Here is a 19,217-nt window from a genome sequence, read left to right as displayed (position 1 = left end):
CAAGATTAAATCTTTTTTTTTTTTTTTCAGTTTAAGTTTATTTATTTTGATGGGGGGCGGGGGATGGTACAGAGAGAGAAGGAGAAAGAGAATTCCAAGCAGGCTCTGTGCTGTCAGCATGGAGCCTGATGTGGGACTTGAATTCATGAACCGTGAGATCATGACCTGAGCTGAAACCAAGAGTTGAATGCTTAACCAACTGAGCCACTCACGTGTCCCTCAAATTGGTTTTTTTTAATTATTTTATTTTATTTATTTTATTTTAGAGTGAGAACACATGAGCAGGAAGGGGCAAACGAGTGGGGAAACAGAGTGAGAAAGAGAAAGAGAGAGAGAGAATCTTAACCAGGCTCCATGCTAAGCACAGAGCCCAATGTGGGGCTTCATCCCAGGACCCTGGGTCATGAACTGAGCTGAAATCAAGAGTTCAGTGCTCAACCAACTGAGGCACCCAGGTGCCCCCGGTTAAGTCAGGTTTTAAGAAAAGATGCACTGACAATAATGGTAGTCCTAGTAAATACTGAATATACCAACCACGATCATAGGCACTTTTCATGTAGGGGATCCTCACGAAAATCCTACTAATAAGTAGCTATCCTTATTAGTCCCTCTTTACAGAGAGGGTGAGTGAGGCAAGTTAAGTGAGGTGAAGTAGGGCTAGTAAGTAGTGAAGCTCAGGATTTAAACCTGCAGCCTGACTCCATGGCCCATGCTTGTTAACGCTATGCCATATTGCCTCTTCAGAAATGACCTATGCCAGGATACCTGTTCATGGTGACCTATTAATTCCTCTCCATTTTTCAGCAAGGAAAATTAAGGCAGATAACACAAATCTGTTTCAGGAAAGGTCACTGAAAGGAATCAGCAGTATATTCTATTTAAAAATAATCCCATCAGTAATTTTATCTATAGGTTAAAAAAATACTAATAAACTTAAACATGGAGCCGATACAAGTAAGAGTAGGGTGATTTCAGCAGGAGTCCCTAAGTTTTGAATACTTCTTTTTTTAAATGTCTGTCTAAAGGGCTAGTATCCAAAATCTATAAAGAGCTCACCAAACTCCACACCCGAAAAACAAATAATCCAGTGAAGAAATGGGCAGAAAACATGAATAGACACTTCTCTAAAGAAGACATCCCGATGGCCAACAGGCACATGAAAAGATGCTCAACATCACTCCTCATCAGGGAAATACAAATCAAAACCACACTCAGATATCACCTCATGCCAGTCAAAGTGGCCAAAATGAACAAATCAGGAAACTATAGATCCTGGAGAGGATGTGGAGAAATGGGAACCCTCTTGCACTGTTGGTGGGAATGCAAATTGGTGCAGCCACTCTGGAAAACAGTGTGGAGGTTCCTCAAAAAATTGAAAATAGACCTACCCTATGACCCAGCAGCATCACTGCTAGGAATTGACCCAAGGGATACAGGAGTACTGATGCATAGGGGCACTTGTACCCCAATGTTTATAGCAGCACTCTCAACAATAGCCAAATTATGGAAAGAGCCTAAATGTCCATCAATGTCTCTTAAAAACTGAGAACAAACTGAGGGTTGATGGGAGGTGGGAGGGAGGGTAGGGTAGGTGATGGGTATTGAAGAGGACATCTTTTGGGATAAGCACTGGGTGTTGTATGGAAACCAATTTGACAATAAATTTCATATATTAAAAAAATAATAAAAATAAAATTTCATTGTAAAAAAATAAATAAATGTCTGTTTATTTATTTATTTATTTGAGACAGAAAGAGTACACAAATGGGGAAGGGGCAGAGAGAGATGCGGGGACAGAGGATCTGAAGGAGGCTCTGTGCTGACAGCAGAGAGCCCCTTGTGGGGCTCAAACTCATGAACTGTGATGTGAGATCATGATCTGAACCCAAGTCAGAGGCTTAGCTGACTGAGCCGCCCAGGTGCCCCCAAATGCATTTTTATAAAAACACTTACAAATACTGGATATGCCTAATAAGATGCTTGACAGTGACATTTGCAAGACAGCTAGGACATCTTCAATAGTTTTCCAACAATGCTGCAAGTTAATGACTATAAGGCAAATCAGTTGGTCTTCTGCTCAAGCCTCCTTTCTATATAGGCAGTCACCTCAAGTTGCAAAGGTACTCATTTGTATAACAAGAGCAGGGATGAGAGAGAATAACTATTGGTTCCACCCCTTCTCGCCAGACTCCTGACAGTCTAATCTGCCACTCTTGATTGAATTCTGTAAACTGGCATTTATAGCCAAGGTGATCTATACCTTTAATGGGAAAAAATTAACTATTGGGAAATATGCGCACAAATCATGTAACTGACTATTTACCAACTTCGCTGCTAGCTTCTTACTGAAGCATAAATGATTTCAGAGCAATTTCAAAGAGCCACTTCCCTTTCCAACGCATATCCATCACTGTGTTAAAGCCGGCTTTCAGAGTGTGATTTCAAATGGCAGACATCATGTTCCCTGCTAAGATAAAGGCCCTTATGTCCTATTCAGTCATTGTGAAGGCTGTGTTACAGTATCACCACGCAATAAATCAAGAACGCATTTGTTATTTATGAGAAATTTACGGTTCTTTTTATTTTCCTACCGCATCTTTTCTGTCTTCCTTGTTCTGAGCTTGTTACTCCTTTCTCATTGTCATATTGGGGAGGATTATTAAGCAGGGCAATTGAAACACCACCTACATCTGAATACTTGAGTGTTTGTTGAAGAAATTGTTAAGAATGAACACCTATTGGCCAGAGAGCTGTGTCTGGAGTGGCAGGGCAGGCAAGACAGTTTCTTGGGATTGAGGTGTAGCTTGGGACAAAGGGTATACCTGGAAGACCACCACTCCCAGGCTCTTCACACCTCATTTTCCAAGTAAGACAGAGATTTCTCATGGGCTACACAATCCATCAAATGAGACAGCCTAAGTGGGTTTGGGGGTAAAAACCCACTGAAGCCACTTTTATTCTTAACGATGAGAAATAATCTGTGCAGCCATGGAAAGACCAGCTGGAACCTGTTCCCAGGCATGGGAAACACATATGTGAACATGCACAACATAATTAAGGGTTGGAAGGTCTGCTCATTCAGATTTTTATGCGGGAGCGTTTGCTACTCTCAAATGTAGATCATGTGGAGAAGCTATTTGTAGACATCATGCCACATAAGCTACTAGAAAGAAAGAAAGATGGCTTGCACAAAGCATCCTTAGGAAGGGCAGTGCTTACGTGAGAAAAATAAGAGTGGGGCCTTCCAGGACGGTAACCAGAAAAGTGAACTCTTTCAGACGAGGGACCCTACTTAGATTAGGACACAGACACTAATTTAAACAGAGGATGGACTTTAATAGCATCAGTTATGGAGATGGCTTCCTGAAGCAAGTGGGGTAGGTTGAGATGACATATACCTTGATGTCTGTGCTATTTTGGTTCTGAAGGTTGGGAGAGAATGGAAAAAGAAGACAGGGGTGACTTTTCACATTTGAGGAAGAATTATCCTTACATGTGGGTAGCAATGATACCACAAAATAGCCTCTTGCTAGGTGTTACAGAACTCCACTGAGAATGACTTTGCACACAGTTAGCTTATCCCAGACAAAAGCATTCTAACGGTCCACCTGAGAACAAGTTGCATGCAAGGATCAAAGACACTCTGTCTACACTAATGATGGTTCCATAATGCTAGAAATTCAGGACCAGGAAGATGAAGTTACAAATATTTTTGTAATTTATATGAGGAACTTCCTAAAAATGTGTCTATTTGAATAATAGATCATCCTATTCCCAGGAAAATAAATTGCCATAGGGGAAGTCGTTTTCCAGATCACTTATCACTCTACTGACCCAAGCCCTCCAATAAAATGACTATTTGCTCAAAAATACTTACTCCCCAGCCCTCCTTGCTGTGTTCAGCAACATGAAACTCTAATAACACACACTTTGCTCAATTCTGATCAAGCCTCCCTCATGAAAAGAAGTGCTTCAATCCACACATGCCCTTCCTCCTTTGAGAGGCTACTAAGACTCTGTAAAGGTGGTGATCTCCCTTATTGTGTGGTAAATATGATTTTGCTTTATCAACAGGGCATGTTGGTAGCTGTGTCAGGGAGCTGGCAATAAACACCCCATATTCCAAGTTACTACTATATTCTACTCCTTGTGGTGTTTCAGGGATCAGAGAACATCTGAGTTAAGTATATACCAAGGAGTGGAATTGCTAGTTCTTATGGCAACTCTATGTTTTTAGCTTTTTAGGGGCACCTGGGTGGCTCAGTCGGTTAAGCGACCGACTTCAGCTCAGGTCATGATCTCGCAGTCCGTGAGTTCGAGCCCCGCATCGGCTCTGTGCTGACAGCTCAGAGCCTGAAGCCTGTTTCAGATTCTGTGTCTCCCTCTCTCTGACCCTCCCCCGTTTGTGCTGTCTCAAAAATAAATAGACGTTAAAAAAATTTAAAAAAAAGAACTGCCAATATATTCTCTCTCTCTGCATTTCTGCTTTGCCACTTAAAGAGAACTAATGCAATCAAAATGAATGCTCAGGAACTTGGGGGATATATTGGGAACAAAAGGTTAAAAGAATTAATCTTCTAGATTAAGAGTGTGAATTAAAAGATTAATTAATTGGGGATAGGATGATTGGGAAACGTCAGTATCATCAAATTACTATCTCCCGACAAATGAAAAAAGAAAATGAGTTAATGCAAGATGAAGCCTTGTCCCTCACTATCCTTTTGGGAGTTTCATTTAATAAGCAGGTTGGGCCATATTATCTGACTGATAAAAAGTTGGAGGTCACAGAACTCCCTCTTGGAGCTCAGCTAAGTCTCCTGTTGTGCTGGCATCACTTACTCTTCCTGATAGTCTTCAGTGCTGCCTCCTCACCTGGGGGGGATTCTGTTTAATTCTCATTAATTCAAGGTTCTTAATTCAGGATTTTTCCCTAGACTTTTCTAGAAATAGGATTAGAACATTTATTAATCAAACACATTAGCTCATTTAGACACCAAAAGTGCTTAAGTTTAGAGAACTGCATAAACCTCTACACAACTATATTAACTCCTTATTTATGAATAATCAGAATATGATATGGATGTTATAGACTTCAGGTAAAGAGTTATGCAGTAAAGGACTGTGGTTAGGCAAAATAATCTGCACCCACTCCAAACAGAAACGTCCACATTCTAATTTCTTGAACCTGTATATATGTTACCCTATATGGCAAAAAGGACTCTGTAGATGGAATAAGGTTACAGACCTTAAAAATAGATTATTCTGGATTATGTGGCTGGGCCCAGTGTATCACAGTGGCCCTCCAAAGTGGAAGAGGAAGGTGCAAGGACCAGTGAGAGAGAGAAAGAGAAGGCAGTGCAGACGGGAACCATGAGGGAAGCTCAACCTGTCATTGCCGGCTTTGAGGAAGAAGGGGGTGCAAACCAATGCATGAAGGCAGTCCCTAGAAGCTGGGATCAACTCACAGCTGACAGCCAAGAGAGAGCCTCAGTGCCATATGACAAAGAACCAAATGCTACCAGCAACCTGAATGAGCAGCAAACACACGATCGCCTGGAGCCTCCAGAAAGAAACAAGACCCTGGTGACACCTTGATTGAAGCCCAGTGAGACCCATGTTGACTTCTGACCTCTAAGAGGATTCATTTGTGCTTTTCTCAGTCACTTAATTTCTAGGCATTATTTACGGCACCCATAAAAAACGCATATAAGAAACACAACCACAAATGCCATAGGCTTTCTTACATCAGGGAAATTATTGCAATTTATTCTCCAAGTGTTCTTGTGAAGTAGCTGTTTGCTTGACTTCACTTTATTTTAAATTCATAGGGAACTGGGATTCAGGGATGTTAGAAGATCTGCTAAAGCACTAAGTGGCAAAGGCAGATTCTAGCTCGGCCTTCTGACACGGCCTCACTTGTTAAGACTAACTTCCATGCGTTTGAAAACATGTCAAATCAAATTCCTATATTTTAATTTTAACATGATTGGATCATTCTAGCAGTTTTCGCTTCACAGGGCAAAAAGTCAGGCAGAGGGTCCATAAACTCATCTCTTTCCTTACTATAATTTTGGATTGTCGGCATCTGCTGAAAGCCCCTGTTCTAACAGTTGAACTCTTTCCACTTGTCCTTCTGATTATTTCTCCTTGCCGGTGTATTATGCCTGAGTTCAAAATGCACACAGTAATAAAATCCAACAATTTCCCTATACAACGTGGTTGTATATTCATAAGCTTGAAGTGACTTGTGTGAATACCTACCATGCCAAAACAAAAGTCGGGGTTTAGAGTTCTCTGTTTACGTGTTTGTGGAGCCATATTGGTAATTATAAATACCATTCATCTTCCAGACGTTCATAGACTGAACACAGTTATACACCACTGACTACTAGAAAAAATGCTGACAAATGCAAGGGTGATGTGCTTCTTTTATTTTCAATATGTTTCAGAATATGTACAAATACGTATTTCCAAACAAAAGCACTATCTTTACTAAGTGCTTTACTTGATGCTTTTAAATAAAATGTTTTTTATGCTTATGGGCATTTGGGGTCATTAACAAAATTGGTATGTTATTGTTGCTTTTTAAAAACCAATTTCCAGAGAAAAAAGTCAAGCATATGCTCAAACCAAATAAGTGGAAATAAGTTAGAATCTAGTCTAAATCTAGATTAGGAGAATGAAACACAATGACAGGAGTAAGGTAGTGGTGGGCTTGGCAGCTTGGGAGAACACATACTTTGTCTGAAGTGGGAACTTGCTACTTAGTTCCAGCCAGCTGTTACAGCATGGGATAATGGCATGTTATCGCCAGATTTTCTGATTTTTAAAAGACCAGGCCAAAATATACTTATTCTTATGGAATTTATTGATTTTTAAAATACTGTCAAGTCATTAACTTTCTATTTTATTTCATTTCAATGTTTACTCATTTTTGAAAGAGAGAAAGAGAGTGAGAGTGAGTGAGCAAGGGAGGGGTAGAGAGAGAGGGAGACACAGAAACCAAAGCAGGCCCCATGCTCTGAGCTGTCAGAGGCTGATGTGGGGCTCAAACTCACAAATTGTGAGATCATGACGTGAGTGGAAGTCGGATGCTTAACCGACTGAGCCACCCAGGTGCCCCAAAGTCATTAACTTTTTAAACATACCTGCTGACTGTATTCATTTTGGGATCTGTGGTCTCAAGCTGCCTGACAATTGGAAAACAGTACTTAATGTTAGATTCAGACCATAAATTAGAATTTACTGACAAATGCAAAGAACTGTTGTGACTCTGGTCTCAGGATAAATGTCATCTTTTCAAAGAAACCTTCCTTGTCCTGGTTCACAGATCTAACAACTGCAAGGAGAATGATTATACACCAGATGCTGTGATCCTAAATCTTTTGCTGTTTTGACTTTTTCACTAAGGTAGCATTAAAGGGTAGAGAAGCAGGTGGCAGATGGAACCAGCTTCAATGGCTTAAGTTTTAAGTTACTTTCACCAATACCAACATAGCCAATGACTCTCCCACTTGATCCCTCAGGACAGTAGTCCCACCCCATGTTCTCAAGAGCCACTGGTAGGTTTCTAAAACTAAGGATCAACTGAAACAAAACTAAAGCCATCTTTTATCCTTCTTTCTCCCTTTTTCCTGACTTGCCTTATCATTCCGAGACCAAAGCAGTCTATCTTTGCAGTTTGAACCAGCTTACCTACATACCACGTACAAAATGGAACTGGGAACCTGTCTGGTAAACCAAGTTCTCGGATGAATCCCTAAATCATATAAAATTGCCGATTGGGGTAGAACTCTGGACAAATCCTCTCGTCCATTCATCCAACAGACACTGGAAATTCTACATCAAAACTGGCATTCATCACCCCTAGGTCATTTATGGGGTAATTCAATGGTTTGTCTGTTTATCTCCTCATCTAGTTAATACAGAACAAGCCATTTTTATATACTAAGCATTATACTGGGTGCAGGGGTATAAAATGATAATGAGGCTAAATACTAGAAACTGACATTTTGAGCAGTTACAGATAATGTTAGCAACTAGGGATGTTAAATTATTGTTGCTCCTGTGGCTAACATTTATTGAATATTTACTATGTGCCAGGCACTGTTTTAAGTACATTACATATATCACTACATTTAATTCTAACAATAACCTTATGGAATTCATGCTATTGTAACACTGCTTCACAGCTAGTAAGTAGTAGAGCTGAGACTCAGGTCCATTTAATCAGGTCAGCTTCATGACTTGTAGTCATAACATGAAAACTATAAATTGTAAGATAAGGGTTATTCATTATTATTTATTAGGATGCACAATCAAGTGATTCTTTAAGACTGCAAACTGAACCTAAAGAAGTTCTAGGTTTTGACAACTTACACACATTTTCCTCCCTGTCAACACTGCTTTGATTATGGCTATCTATTATCTCATAGTTCATGCAATACAGTAAATTATCAGTGTGATTACATTTTTAAAAAACATTTTTACCATTGCAATTATGAAATAATAGAGTGATTAGAAGTTTTATATGCAGGTATAAGTAAGTATTGATTTTGGCATATATAATTTGATTAAACAATGATTTCAGCAATTAACTGTACTTTTTATATCTTCAGATGCCTGTGAGAGCCAAAATTCTAAGCACTGAGGAAGATTCAATATTTAACAAAATCTCAACATTTAAAATTACATTTTGATTACTTCAATTTAATGAAATGTGAAAAATTCTGCCTATTGAGGGTAGGTGGATTCTTTTTTCATTTCTGATCTGGGAATATTTTGAAAAATACTCAAATGCCCTTGATTTATTGATAACAGACCCGTCCAGAAGGCATGGCTTCCAACAAGCTTTTCCTAGGGCTCAAAAACTGTAAGTTAGATCTGTTTCTCTCTCCAAGTTTGATTCCTCTTCCCTGGCGCTCCTGCATTGTGGCCTCCAAATGGCTCCTTGTGGATCCAGAGGGTCACATCCACTTTGGACAAGAGCTTCTTGGTATCCCAGATTAGCCACCAGACATCTAGTGCTTTATCCTGATTGGGCAAGCTTAGTTTGGTACCAATCCCATTACAATGGCCCTGGCAACCAGCTTAAGCTCAATCAGATCCCACCCCTGGTCTTGTGAATTATCCAGCACAAACCATATGGCTCAAAGGACACTTGGGTACTCTTCCCATAGGGAGGAAGAAGAGGCTGCTTGCTGTAGGTACTGTCCGTCATTAAAAAGAGATCATATTCATTTTACATGGTTTTTTGTGTTAGCAAAAAAACCCAGATGCCTACCGGAGGCCAGGTACTTTGTTAGTGTGTATGTAAAACAATGACTAAAATTTGGGTTTTACTTTCAAGGAGCTTTCAGTCTATAGGCGGAAAGTAAGTTCAATGGGGGGAACAAATCACTTAAAAAGCTAACAAGCCTCACGTACCTCACAAGATCAATAAGCCAGACTATTTTACAGAATGGCAGATGATTGAGGTTCCAGGAAAGGTTAAGTAATAATCATTCAGAGCCTTTTATGTAAGACAGTGCAATTCACCGCAGGAAGGTGCCTACTTAGAGTACTCATTATTCTTAAACTCTAATTAACATTTTGGTATTTTCAATAATTTCAGTTATTTGAAAATTTAACATTTTGGGCACATCTAATTTCCTACTAATTGTAAATAAATGAAAGATGACAAAAAATCATCTTTATTTCTAATACACATCACAAATGTAGAGTTTACTTCATATCATACATTTAGAATTTTGATAAGCATCTCCATTTCATTCTTGTCTTTTTTTCTGACATATTCCCGTATCTCAATTTTAAATGGTACTACATTATGCATTGTAAAACATTTTTCTTCTTTCCTATCTGGGAACTACCACCTATGCTTCAAAATGCTGTCCAAACATAAATCAAATGTAAATATACAAATTAGATTGGGGTGCCTGGGTGGCTCAGGCGGTTGAGCATCTGACTTCAGCTCAGGTCATGATCTCACGGTTCATAGGTTCGAGCCCCGCATCGGGCTCTGTGCTGACATGACACATCAGAGCCTGGAGCCTACTTCAGATTCTATGTCTCCATCCCTCTGCCCCTCCCCCACTCATGCTCTGTCTCTGTCTCTCAAAAATGAATAAATGTTAAAAAAATACACATTAGATTATATAATGTTTAAGCCCTTTATATGCGGTATATTCATTACAGACCCTTTATCCCAGTCCATGAGCTCAAGTTCAGGGCCTGCCTGTCCTCTATCCTGGCAGCTCCACTAGCTATCATCCATCCTGACACACTGCAGATAACCAATGTCTATTTGTCTCATTACTGCTTTTCCTGCCCTTCCACCAGGCATCATGTTTTATGGAATCTCTGTGTAGCAAAATACAAACCTGAGACAGCAAGTCAGGATTATTTCTGTAGAGGTTGCAATTGAGAGAGTAAATGGCTTTACTCTTTATGATTTCCTTGTGATGAAATCTTGTTAGTGCAGAAATATCCTAGTAGCAAACCATGTGGTCCTCTCTTAGTCCAGAGAGGAGATAGTGTCCAGGGCTACCCCTCCAGCAATAAGGGAGCATGACCACGGTCCCTAGCAAACAGCACACTCTTAGGAACCTAACTTCCAGAGGATTGGATACCGAATAGCAGAGCAGTCTGCTCAATAGGCTGGGATTCTTAAAACTCTCATTTCTTGGCTCAGAAACTCATTTGCAATTACTGACCACAGAGAAAGTGCTCGTGAAAATTTTATTTGCTAGAGATGATCTAACTGGGGATTGAAAGCATATTCCTGAGTCTTTGTAAATGAGAAGTACACTTGCCATTTTGAAATGCTTTGTTTTGTTCTTCTGACTAGAAGAAAAGAAAGCAAACATACAAAACTAAGTTTGCCCAATTACACTCTTATAAAATTTTTAACTGAATCAGAATAATTATAGCAAAAGGAACATTATGTGTAGGGTGATGTTAGGTAAGATACCAACCATTGGATTGGCTGCCTGGGCATGGCCCTGGCTGTCCAGGGCAGGGTACAGGAGTGGCCTCTGGGTTCTCTATCTCCTCTTTTGTCTTTCCTTTGGGATTTACATTCAACTTCATGATCTCCTAAGGATCCCATAAAAAAAGATGTCAACAGGGTAATCGCCTATCAAGGCTAGTTATCCTTGCAGCTCTCCTGAATTGCATTAATCCAGCCTCTCACCATTCTGAAAATGGCCCTGTCCTGGCGCATTTATACCTTCAGGTGGCATGCAGGACCAAGCGGACACTATTGGATCCACCTGTGAACTCAGGTGTCCTGTATGCTCTTCATGACACAACACGATCAGCATGACAAAATAAGAAGTATTCCCATCTAAGGCTGTGTCTCCCTGATTTAGCTTCCATTAGCAAACACAAAAGCCAAAGTGTATGTTTACCCCAACTTTCCAGGCTCATGAAATCGAGTATTTGAAGCTGGATGCTATGTTGAAAAGCTGGAATTGAGCTGTACCATTTCCTGTGAGGTTTTTGAGGCCTTGGGTTCTAAGCTATTCTTTTTTTCTTTAATGGATTTAAATGTCATTTATAGGTTGACAACTTAACTGTGTTTTTGTTAAATAACTGTAGGCCAAAACTCTTTTCTGAGCTTCAGACTTAAATCCAGTTCATCTTGGCTCTTACACATTTAAGAACACTAGCTTAGGATTCTCACTTTTACTTTCCCCCTGACCCCTGCTACAGTGAGCAGCCTTCCACATCTTATGTGGCTATCATCCACACAGCCACTCAGGCCATGAATGTGGGGTTCACTCTTGATTCTTATTTTTCTTCCAATACCAGAAGTGAAGCCATCACTACATTATGCTTTTCTACCTCTAAGATATTTGTATGTAAATATATATACACGTGTGTATTATATGCATTAGACACTTATATGTTTCTACTCACTTCATTATACCTCCACTATCACTACACTCTCTAAGCCAGTGGATCTCAAAGTGCCACCAGCATTACACAGAGACTCTTAGGCAAATGCTTCAGCCTCCTCCCACTCTGAGACCTTCTGAATTTAGAGGCTACTTTTGGACAACAGGTTTGAACAATGGAAACTTGATCAAGGTAAAAGGGTCCACAGAGACCTCCTGGCTGAATATAGACAGGACCATGAGGCAACCCACCGCAAAATATCCAGAGGCCCTAAATGACCAATGGGCTATTTATAACCAAGCACAGTTAGCAAAGGAGGGAAATTCCATACTTCTCCATACCTCCCCACCTTCTCCCTTTAAAAACAGCCCCATCGGGGCGCCTGGGTGGCGCAGTCGGTTAAGTGTACGACTTCAGCCGGGTCACGATCTCGCGGTCCGGGAGTTCGAGCCCCGCGTCGGGCTCTGGGCTGATGGCTCAGAGCCTGGAGCCTGTTTCCGTATCTGTGTCTCCCTCTCTCTTTGCCCCTCCCCTGTTCATGCTGTGTCTCTCTCTGTCCCAAAAATAAATAAACGTTGAAAAAAAACAGCCCCATCAACTGTCTCCTTGGAGAATCTCTCCTTTGCTCTCCCTCCCACTGCTCCCTGGCGGTGCATCCAATAAAATTCGAACTCCTTAGCTGTGCCTTCGGTGAATCCTTTCACCATCCATGCCACCTGCCTCAACTCAATCCCTACTCCACATTTTGGGGTCCCCACCCAATCAAGACAGACACCACATGAATCAGAAACTGTGGGCGTGGGCCCGAGCAAGGTACGTTTTCACAAATACTCCAGATGATCTTGCTATATGCTGAAGTTTGAGAAGCCCTGCGCTAACCATCCTTTTTTAGCCAGACAGCTCAAATCAACTCTCAGGTGGTCTTCCTCTCCCACTCTTACCTCTTCCAATTCATTACCTTCCTAGCAGACAAAGTAATTTTTTATTCCTAAATTTGATCCAGTCACTCCCTTGCTTAATACTTCTTAATGGCTTTAAAATGCACTTGGAATAAAATTTTAAAAATGTTTTAGCATAGCCTGCAAATGACTTTATGCTGTGTGTCTTAGCAATGGCTCTAACCTTTCCTACCACTCCTCCTCCTCTCCCTTAGTCATGCCATTGCAATGTCAGCCTCCTGATCTGCTTGGTAGATCACTCATACTCCTCACATGGCTAGCTTCTCATCTGGGAAGTCTTTCTCCACTTCCATTATTCTCCCTGCTCCATGCCTCTTCTCACAACTTTGGGATCTTCTGTTTCCTTTTGTGTCACGTACCACCATTCCAGATCATCAATTCTGTGAGAACAGGGACCACATGTGTTTTCTTCCCCATCGTGCACCCACTGCCTCTTGAAATGTTTACCATGTCATAGATGCATTAAAAACAAACAAAAAATGCATTAAATTAGAAAAATAGGGTGCCTGGGTGGCTCAGTTGGTTAAGTGTCCAACTTTGGCTCAGGTCATGATCTCGCAGTTCCTGAGTTCGAGCCCCTCATTGAGCTCTGTGCTGACAGCTAACAGCATGGAGCCTGTTTCACATTCTGTGTCTCCCTCTCTGTCTGCCCCTCCCCTGCTCACACTGTCTCTGTTTGTCTGTGTCTCTCCCCAAAAAAATAAACATTAAAAATTTTTTTAAACAAAAAATGAAAAACCTGTTAAATGGCTAATCAAAAACAACTCTTATGAAGGATAAAATACAAACCAAATAAAGAAAAATAAAATTGGTATTGATGTTGGTTCTTAAAAATTGTGGGCTTAAAGGGCACCTGCGTGGCTCAGGTGATTAAACATCTTTGACTCAGGTCATGATCTTGCCATTCATGAGTTCAAGCTCCATGTTGGGCTCTGTGCTGACAGTGTGGAGCCTGCTTCAGATTCTGTTTCCCTCTCTCTCTGCCCCTCCCCTACTCTGTCTCTCTCTCAAAAATAAATAAAAATTAAAAAAAATTAAAAATTGTGGGCTTAACAATTCCCAGGTAAGGGCGCCTGGGTGGCTCAGTCAGTTAAGTGTGCAACTCTTGATTTTGGCTCAGGTCATGATCCCAGGGTCACGGGCTTGAGCCCTGCATCAGGTTCCATGAAGCCTGCTTGGGATTCTCTCTCTGTCTCTCTCTGTCTCTCTCTCTTTCCCTGTGCCCCCTTTCCCTGCTCATGCTCTCTCTCTCTCTCAAAAAAAAAAAAGGAATTCCCAGGTAATATTTGAAGTTGGTGAAGCATGGTTGGGATTCTTGTGTGCATGGACAAAATGAACAAATTATACATGCCAGGAATTTAACATTGGTGCAGGGGGTTATGCTAGCAAAGATTAATGTACCTATACAATCTTGTGGGTTTTATAATAAGCCTCACTTCACATGTGTACCATAGACCTTGATTCCCTATATTTAGTTCTGACTGATCCATCTTTGTATGCCATAGGCAACACCCAATCAAAACACACTTTGGGTATGTCAGCCAGATTATGCTACTTTGATTTGCTTTTCATTATTACCCCTTGAGTCTACCTGGTGAATTTGGTTTGTTTGTTTGTTTTGCTTTCATTTTCTATTTTTGCTCAAAATTTATTACACTTAAAGTTAAGGATAATTTTAGCTTTTCCTTTGCTTCTGGTACTCAGCACACATCTTAGCCATGGCTCACACTTGCGGTCTGGCTCCATCACAGTCTTCTGGACTCAATCATTGTGTGAGCTCACTTGGATGGAAGATCTCAGGAGAGGAAGAATTAGACAGGGATGAGCAGAGCTAGGCCGGGCACCGTACAAATGAGGTAACTGATCTGTGGTGGCCGCATCAGCCTCCAGTCCTCCCACTTATGAATAATCCTCTCTTCTTATAAACCATGCCCCAAACTCCCCACTCCCATAACATTAATTCTATATTACACTCTCAAGAAGCCTTACTCTCAGAAATTTCCAAAATGCCTTCTAAAGGTGTAGAATGATAAATGGTATTAGCCTAATTTTCAGCTTTGTAAGAAGCATTAGAAGGAATTTTCTGGGATAGGGCCTGTGATAGTTCATTTTATCTGCATGAGGTACCCAACTATTTGGTTAAGCAGTATTCTAGGTGTGTATCTGAGGGTGTTTCTGAATGAGATGAACATTTAAAATGGTAGAATGTATAAAACAGATTGCTCTCTCCAGTGTGAGTATACCTCAACAAGTTTGAAAGTGGAAATGCAACATAAAGGCTAAGTAAGAAAGAATCCTCTCTGCCTATCTTTCCTTTGGGACATGAGTCTTCCCCTGATATCACACTCAGACTGGAATTATACCACTGGCTTTCCTGGGTCTCCAGCTTCTCAATTATACATTTTGGGACTTCTTATCCTTCATAGCTGAGGGAATCATTGCCTTATAGTCTATCTATCTATCATCTATCCTATTAGTTCCATTTCTCTGAAGCAACTAGAGTAATTCAGGAACCTTCTGGACAAAAGGAGATCATGTGTTCATACATGATATAGCATTTATGAACCTGGGATGTTCTACCCAAGTTGTAAGCCGTGCCCAATGTGCCCAGCTGCAAGGCCACTGCAGGAAGGGACCTGCTACAGCATCTTGTGAAGTGTAACCCTATCCAGCCCACCTTAGCACAGTGGCCCCAGAACACTCTTACTTCTCCAGCTTCTGTTGCCCTAGGTTCCAAGATCCCAAGCACCAAGCTGGGGCCTGGCCTATTTAAGGGAGAGGGGGGAAAGCAGAGGATGTGTGGTATGCTGAGTTCCAGCTATGTAGCCCAGCCAGGATGGAAGTATCCTGGCTCATGTTCTTTGCTGCTGTGAAGACTGGTATATTTATTTACATTAACAATAATTTCAAATGGGGCATTGGAAATATTATTAGAAGAACACCACTGAATGTTTAATCTGACGTATTAAGAAACTAAAAAATTGTTTTAAATGGCCAGAAATCTGTTAGCTAATATTGAGGCAGGCACATTCCAAACAGAACATCAACAACTTTACTAGAATATAAATGATAATCAGACAAAGTCACTCAATGACTAAGGTGGGACAGGACAAAAACAAGGCCACTCCACAATTGTGTCTGGAACTAGTTAGAAATAAGGATACTCTGCAACCACAAAAATGACATCTCCCTTTTTCAGCTCTCGAAAGTGCCTACTACTTCTTTGTTAGTGACAACTCTTGCTCAGCCTTTATCTTCCCATCCTTGGAACAAACATCACCAAGATGTACAACCATCACCTTATGTCTATTTCCTTAGAGGATCAAAGCCAAAGCCTTTGTTTCTCTAAACTTCCTAAAAATCACCGATCTCAGCCCCAAACATATAATAAATGACATCTGAACTCTTTCATAATTAAGAAGTTTTGCTGACAGGAGCTTCTCTTCATGAAACAAGTTAAATAATCCTAACTGTGTTTGACTACAGACGAGCTCTTGATAGCTCTGGCTGGTGAACTTTGACATAACATTGCACAAGGAAGCAGCTACTTATCACCAAATGGAGAACAAAGGAAGGAAAGAAAGAAAGAAAACCTGACCAAGAGAAGGATCTTTTAACATATTAGCTGGTAACTTGTTGGTTAAACAATCCAAGTCTCAGGCTAAATGAGATCATTCACGTTAAGTCCTGAGTATAATGCCCAGCAGAAATTCAAAACACATTTTTATCTTCATAATCCTCATCATGATCATTCTCTTATTACTATGGATTATCAGTTGCTACAGATGATTATAACATAATGTATGCTCACTTGTATATGCATGCAAACATACGAGCAAGGAATGTGTGCCTAATTTAGCGTATTTTAAGTCTGCTCTTTCATCACATGAGCAAAGGAAGAGGAACAAGTAGTACTCACATTGAGCTGAAGTTCATCTGTCCACTGTCCAATCAGACGGTAACCAGGGTTGGTGGTGTTTGTTGTCTGGTACTGAAAGATGTCATAACGCCCTGGTGCATCCCCATTCTTGTTAAACATTACTGGGGTGCCTGCACTACCTGAGGGAGGCAAGAAAATAACAGATCTCATAAACAAGATTCCTTCTACCTCTTAGGCCTTGGGTGATGGTCCAGAAACCAGCTGATGAGCAAGGTAACTGGTGGAAAACCCCATTATTTAATGGCTCCCCCCCAAATGGGCAATAGGCAAGTCAGCACTATGGTCTGCGGATTCTTATTACAGAGGGTGGAAGGTGACCAGCCACCCCCTTTGAAAAGTTATATGTCTCAGTATTTCTTAGTATTTTATACAAATCTGTCCCCCTTGAGAAGAAAATTAAATGCATTATTTTCTTTTTTTTTAATTTTTTTTTAACGTTTATTTATTTTTGAGACAGAGAGAGACAGAGCATGAACGGGGGAGGGGCAGAGAGAGAGGGAGACACAGAATCGGAAGCAGGCTCCAGGCTCTGAGCCATCAGCCCAGAGCCCGACGCGGGGCTCGAACTCACGGACCGTGAGATCGTGACCTGAGCTGAAGTCAGACGCTTAACCGACTGAGCCACCCAGGCGCCCCTTAAATACATTATTTTCTAGGGACTATCTTAACTTGTATTATTATTTTAGTTTCCACCTAATGATTGTGGTTAGTAAAGAACCATTTCAAAAATGATTAATAGATTTTTAAAAGAAAATCTAAGAAAATTATAAACAAGCACACAAGGAAAAAAGTTTATTTAAATATGTACTTAGATATTAATTGCACTTAAACATATTTGTTGATTATTTCTAATTTAAATGATAATGAGTCTAAAATGCTGAGCAATAAACCTGGAAAGTGTTTAATAGATATTATTCTTTTCTCAATATCTCAGTGTGGGTCTTACTTTTTTAAAATGTGGGTCTTAGGATGAAACCCATTATTTTGGCAGAATTAGGCACTGAAGTCAATTTAAAAAGACTAATACATCTGTTGTGTGTCTGGGTGTGTGTATGTGTGTGTACATCTTTTGGAAGTTAGATATTAATGAAAAGCTCCTTAGTATTAACCACATGTACCAACTGAAAAACCATATATAGAGAAGGAAAGATGGGGTTTCGGCTTACTTTTAGCAATAGTTACAAAGGATTCATCAAAAGTTGGCACAATGAGTGTTCTTTCTCTTAAGATCCCTTGGCAATAGGATAAATACCACTGGCCTCAGGGTATATGACTGGTATCTGCTCTGTAAGTTAATACTGGATTGATAATTTTCATAGAAAACAATGGTATATTTCCTGTCTTTTATAAGTAAGTTAAAGATCATTTATAAGCTGCAACAGAATCACTAAGAACAGAAGTTCATCTTGCTAATTTTTCATGGGGAAGGGTAGGGTAACTTCGGGTAATGAGAATGAAGCCCTTTTGAGAACTCTCATTATAAATTTAAGACCCTATGATGGCAAAGCTCTACATTTGGTTAGCAAGGTCATTAGCTTCTGCAGAATTTGGGGCAAGATGATATTTGCATTAATAACATGGATGGAAAAAAAAGGCACCTATACTTAAGGAAGCAGGCATGATGCTGGGTGACCACAAGTGAATGATCACTTAACACAGAACAGAGTTAGAAAATGGGTCCAGAAAGAGAGACAACATACTAAGTCATCAGAAACACACAGAGCTACAATCCTGTGCAGAAAGTTACCTCTAGTGAAAGAGGCAGTTCAATATATAGGCAGGATACAGGAACAGTTAAAGAACTCCACACCATCCTACAACCATTGGGCACAGTATTTTATGACATTTTGTTATTAAAAATGAAAAAGAAATGGAGCTTATGATAGGCTTAATAATGGCTCCCCAAGTATTTCCATGTCCTAATCCCCAGAACCTGTGAATGTTACCATACATGGTAAGACTTTTTACAGATAATAATGAGGGATCATGAGATGGGCTAAGACTATTTTAGATTACCTGGGTGAGCACAGTGCAATCATAATCATCCCTATAGGTAAGAGGGAGCAGGAATCAAATGAGGAAAGAGGAAGAAGTTGTGATCCCAGGAGGGCAGGCAGCCCTCACAAGCTAGAAAAAACAAGGAAACAGATTCTTCCACAGAGCCTGCTGAAGGAACCAGCCCTGCCTTCACCTTAACTAAAGCCCAGTGAGACCTGGGTCAGACTCTCGAATTACAGAACAATAAGATCATAAATGTATGTTTTTTAAGCCACTAAATTTATGGAATTTTTAAAGTAGCAATAGAAAACTAATCAAGAGCTGGAGGACACAGAACACCAAACTTCTTAATTTTACAGCTCACAAAGTACACTTAGGTTGAAATTCCTTGCCCCAGGGTCACTCAGCTAACTAAACTAGAA

The 19,217-nt window shown here is 40.4% G+C and overlaps 1 protein-coding gene across 13 annotated transcripts in view; it reads right to left on the bottom strand.

Moving 5' to 3' along the window:
- Nucleotides 1–19,217, bottom strand: part of GRM7 (glutamate metabotropic receptor 7) — a 1,171,176-nt gene that overhangs the window by 257,477 nt on the left and 894,482 nt on the right. For all 13 annotated transcript variants that reach the window (XM_045053189.1, XM_045053190.1, XM_045053191.1 and 10 more), the window contains one exon: nucleotides 16,777–16,916. In XM_045053189.1, coding sequence (XP_044909124.1) covers nucleotides 16,777–16,916 — 140 coding nt within the window. The remainder of the gene's footprint in view (nucleotides 1–16,776; nucleotides 16,917–19,217) is intronic.

The sequence above is a fragment of the Felis catus genome, chromosome A2, assembly GCF_018350175.1.
Source record: "Felis catus isolate Fca126 chromosome A2, F.catus_Fca126_mat1.0, whole genome shotgun sequence".
Classification (NCBI taxonomy): domain Eukaryota; kingdom Metazoa; phylum Chordata; class Mammalia; order Carnivora; family Felidae; genus Felis; species Felis catus.
This window is presented reverse-complemented; position numbering and strand designations above follow the sequence as displayed.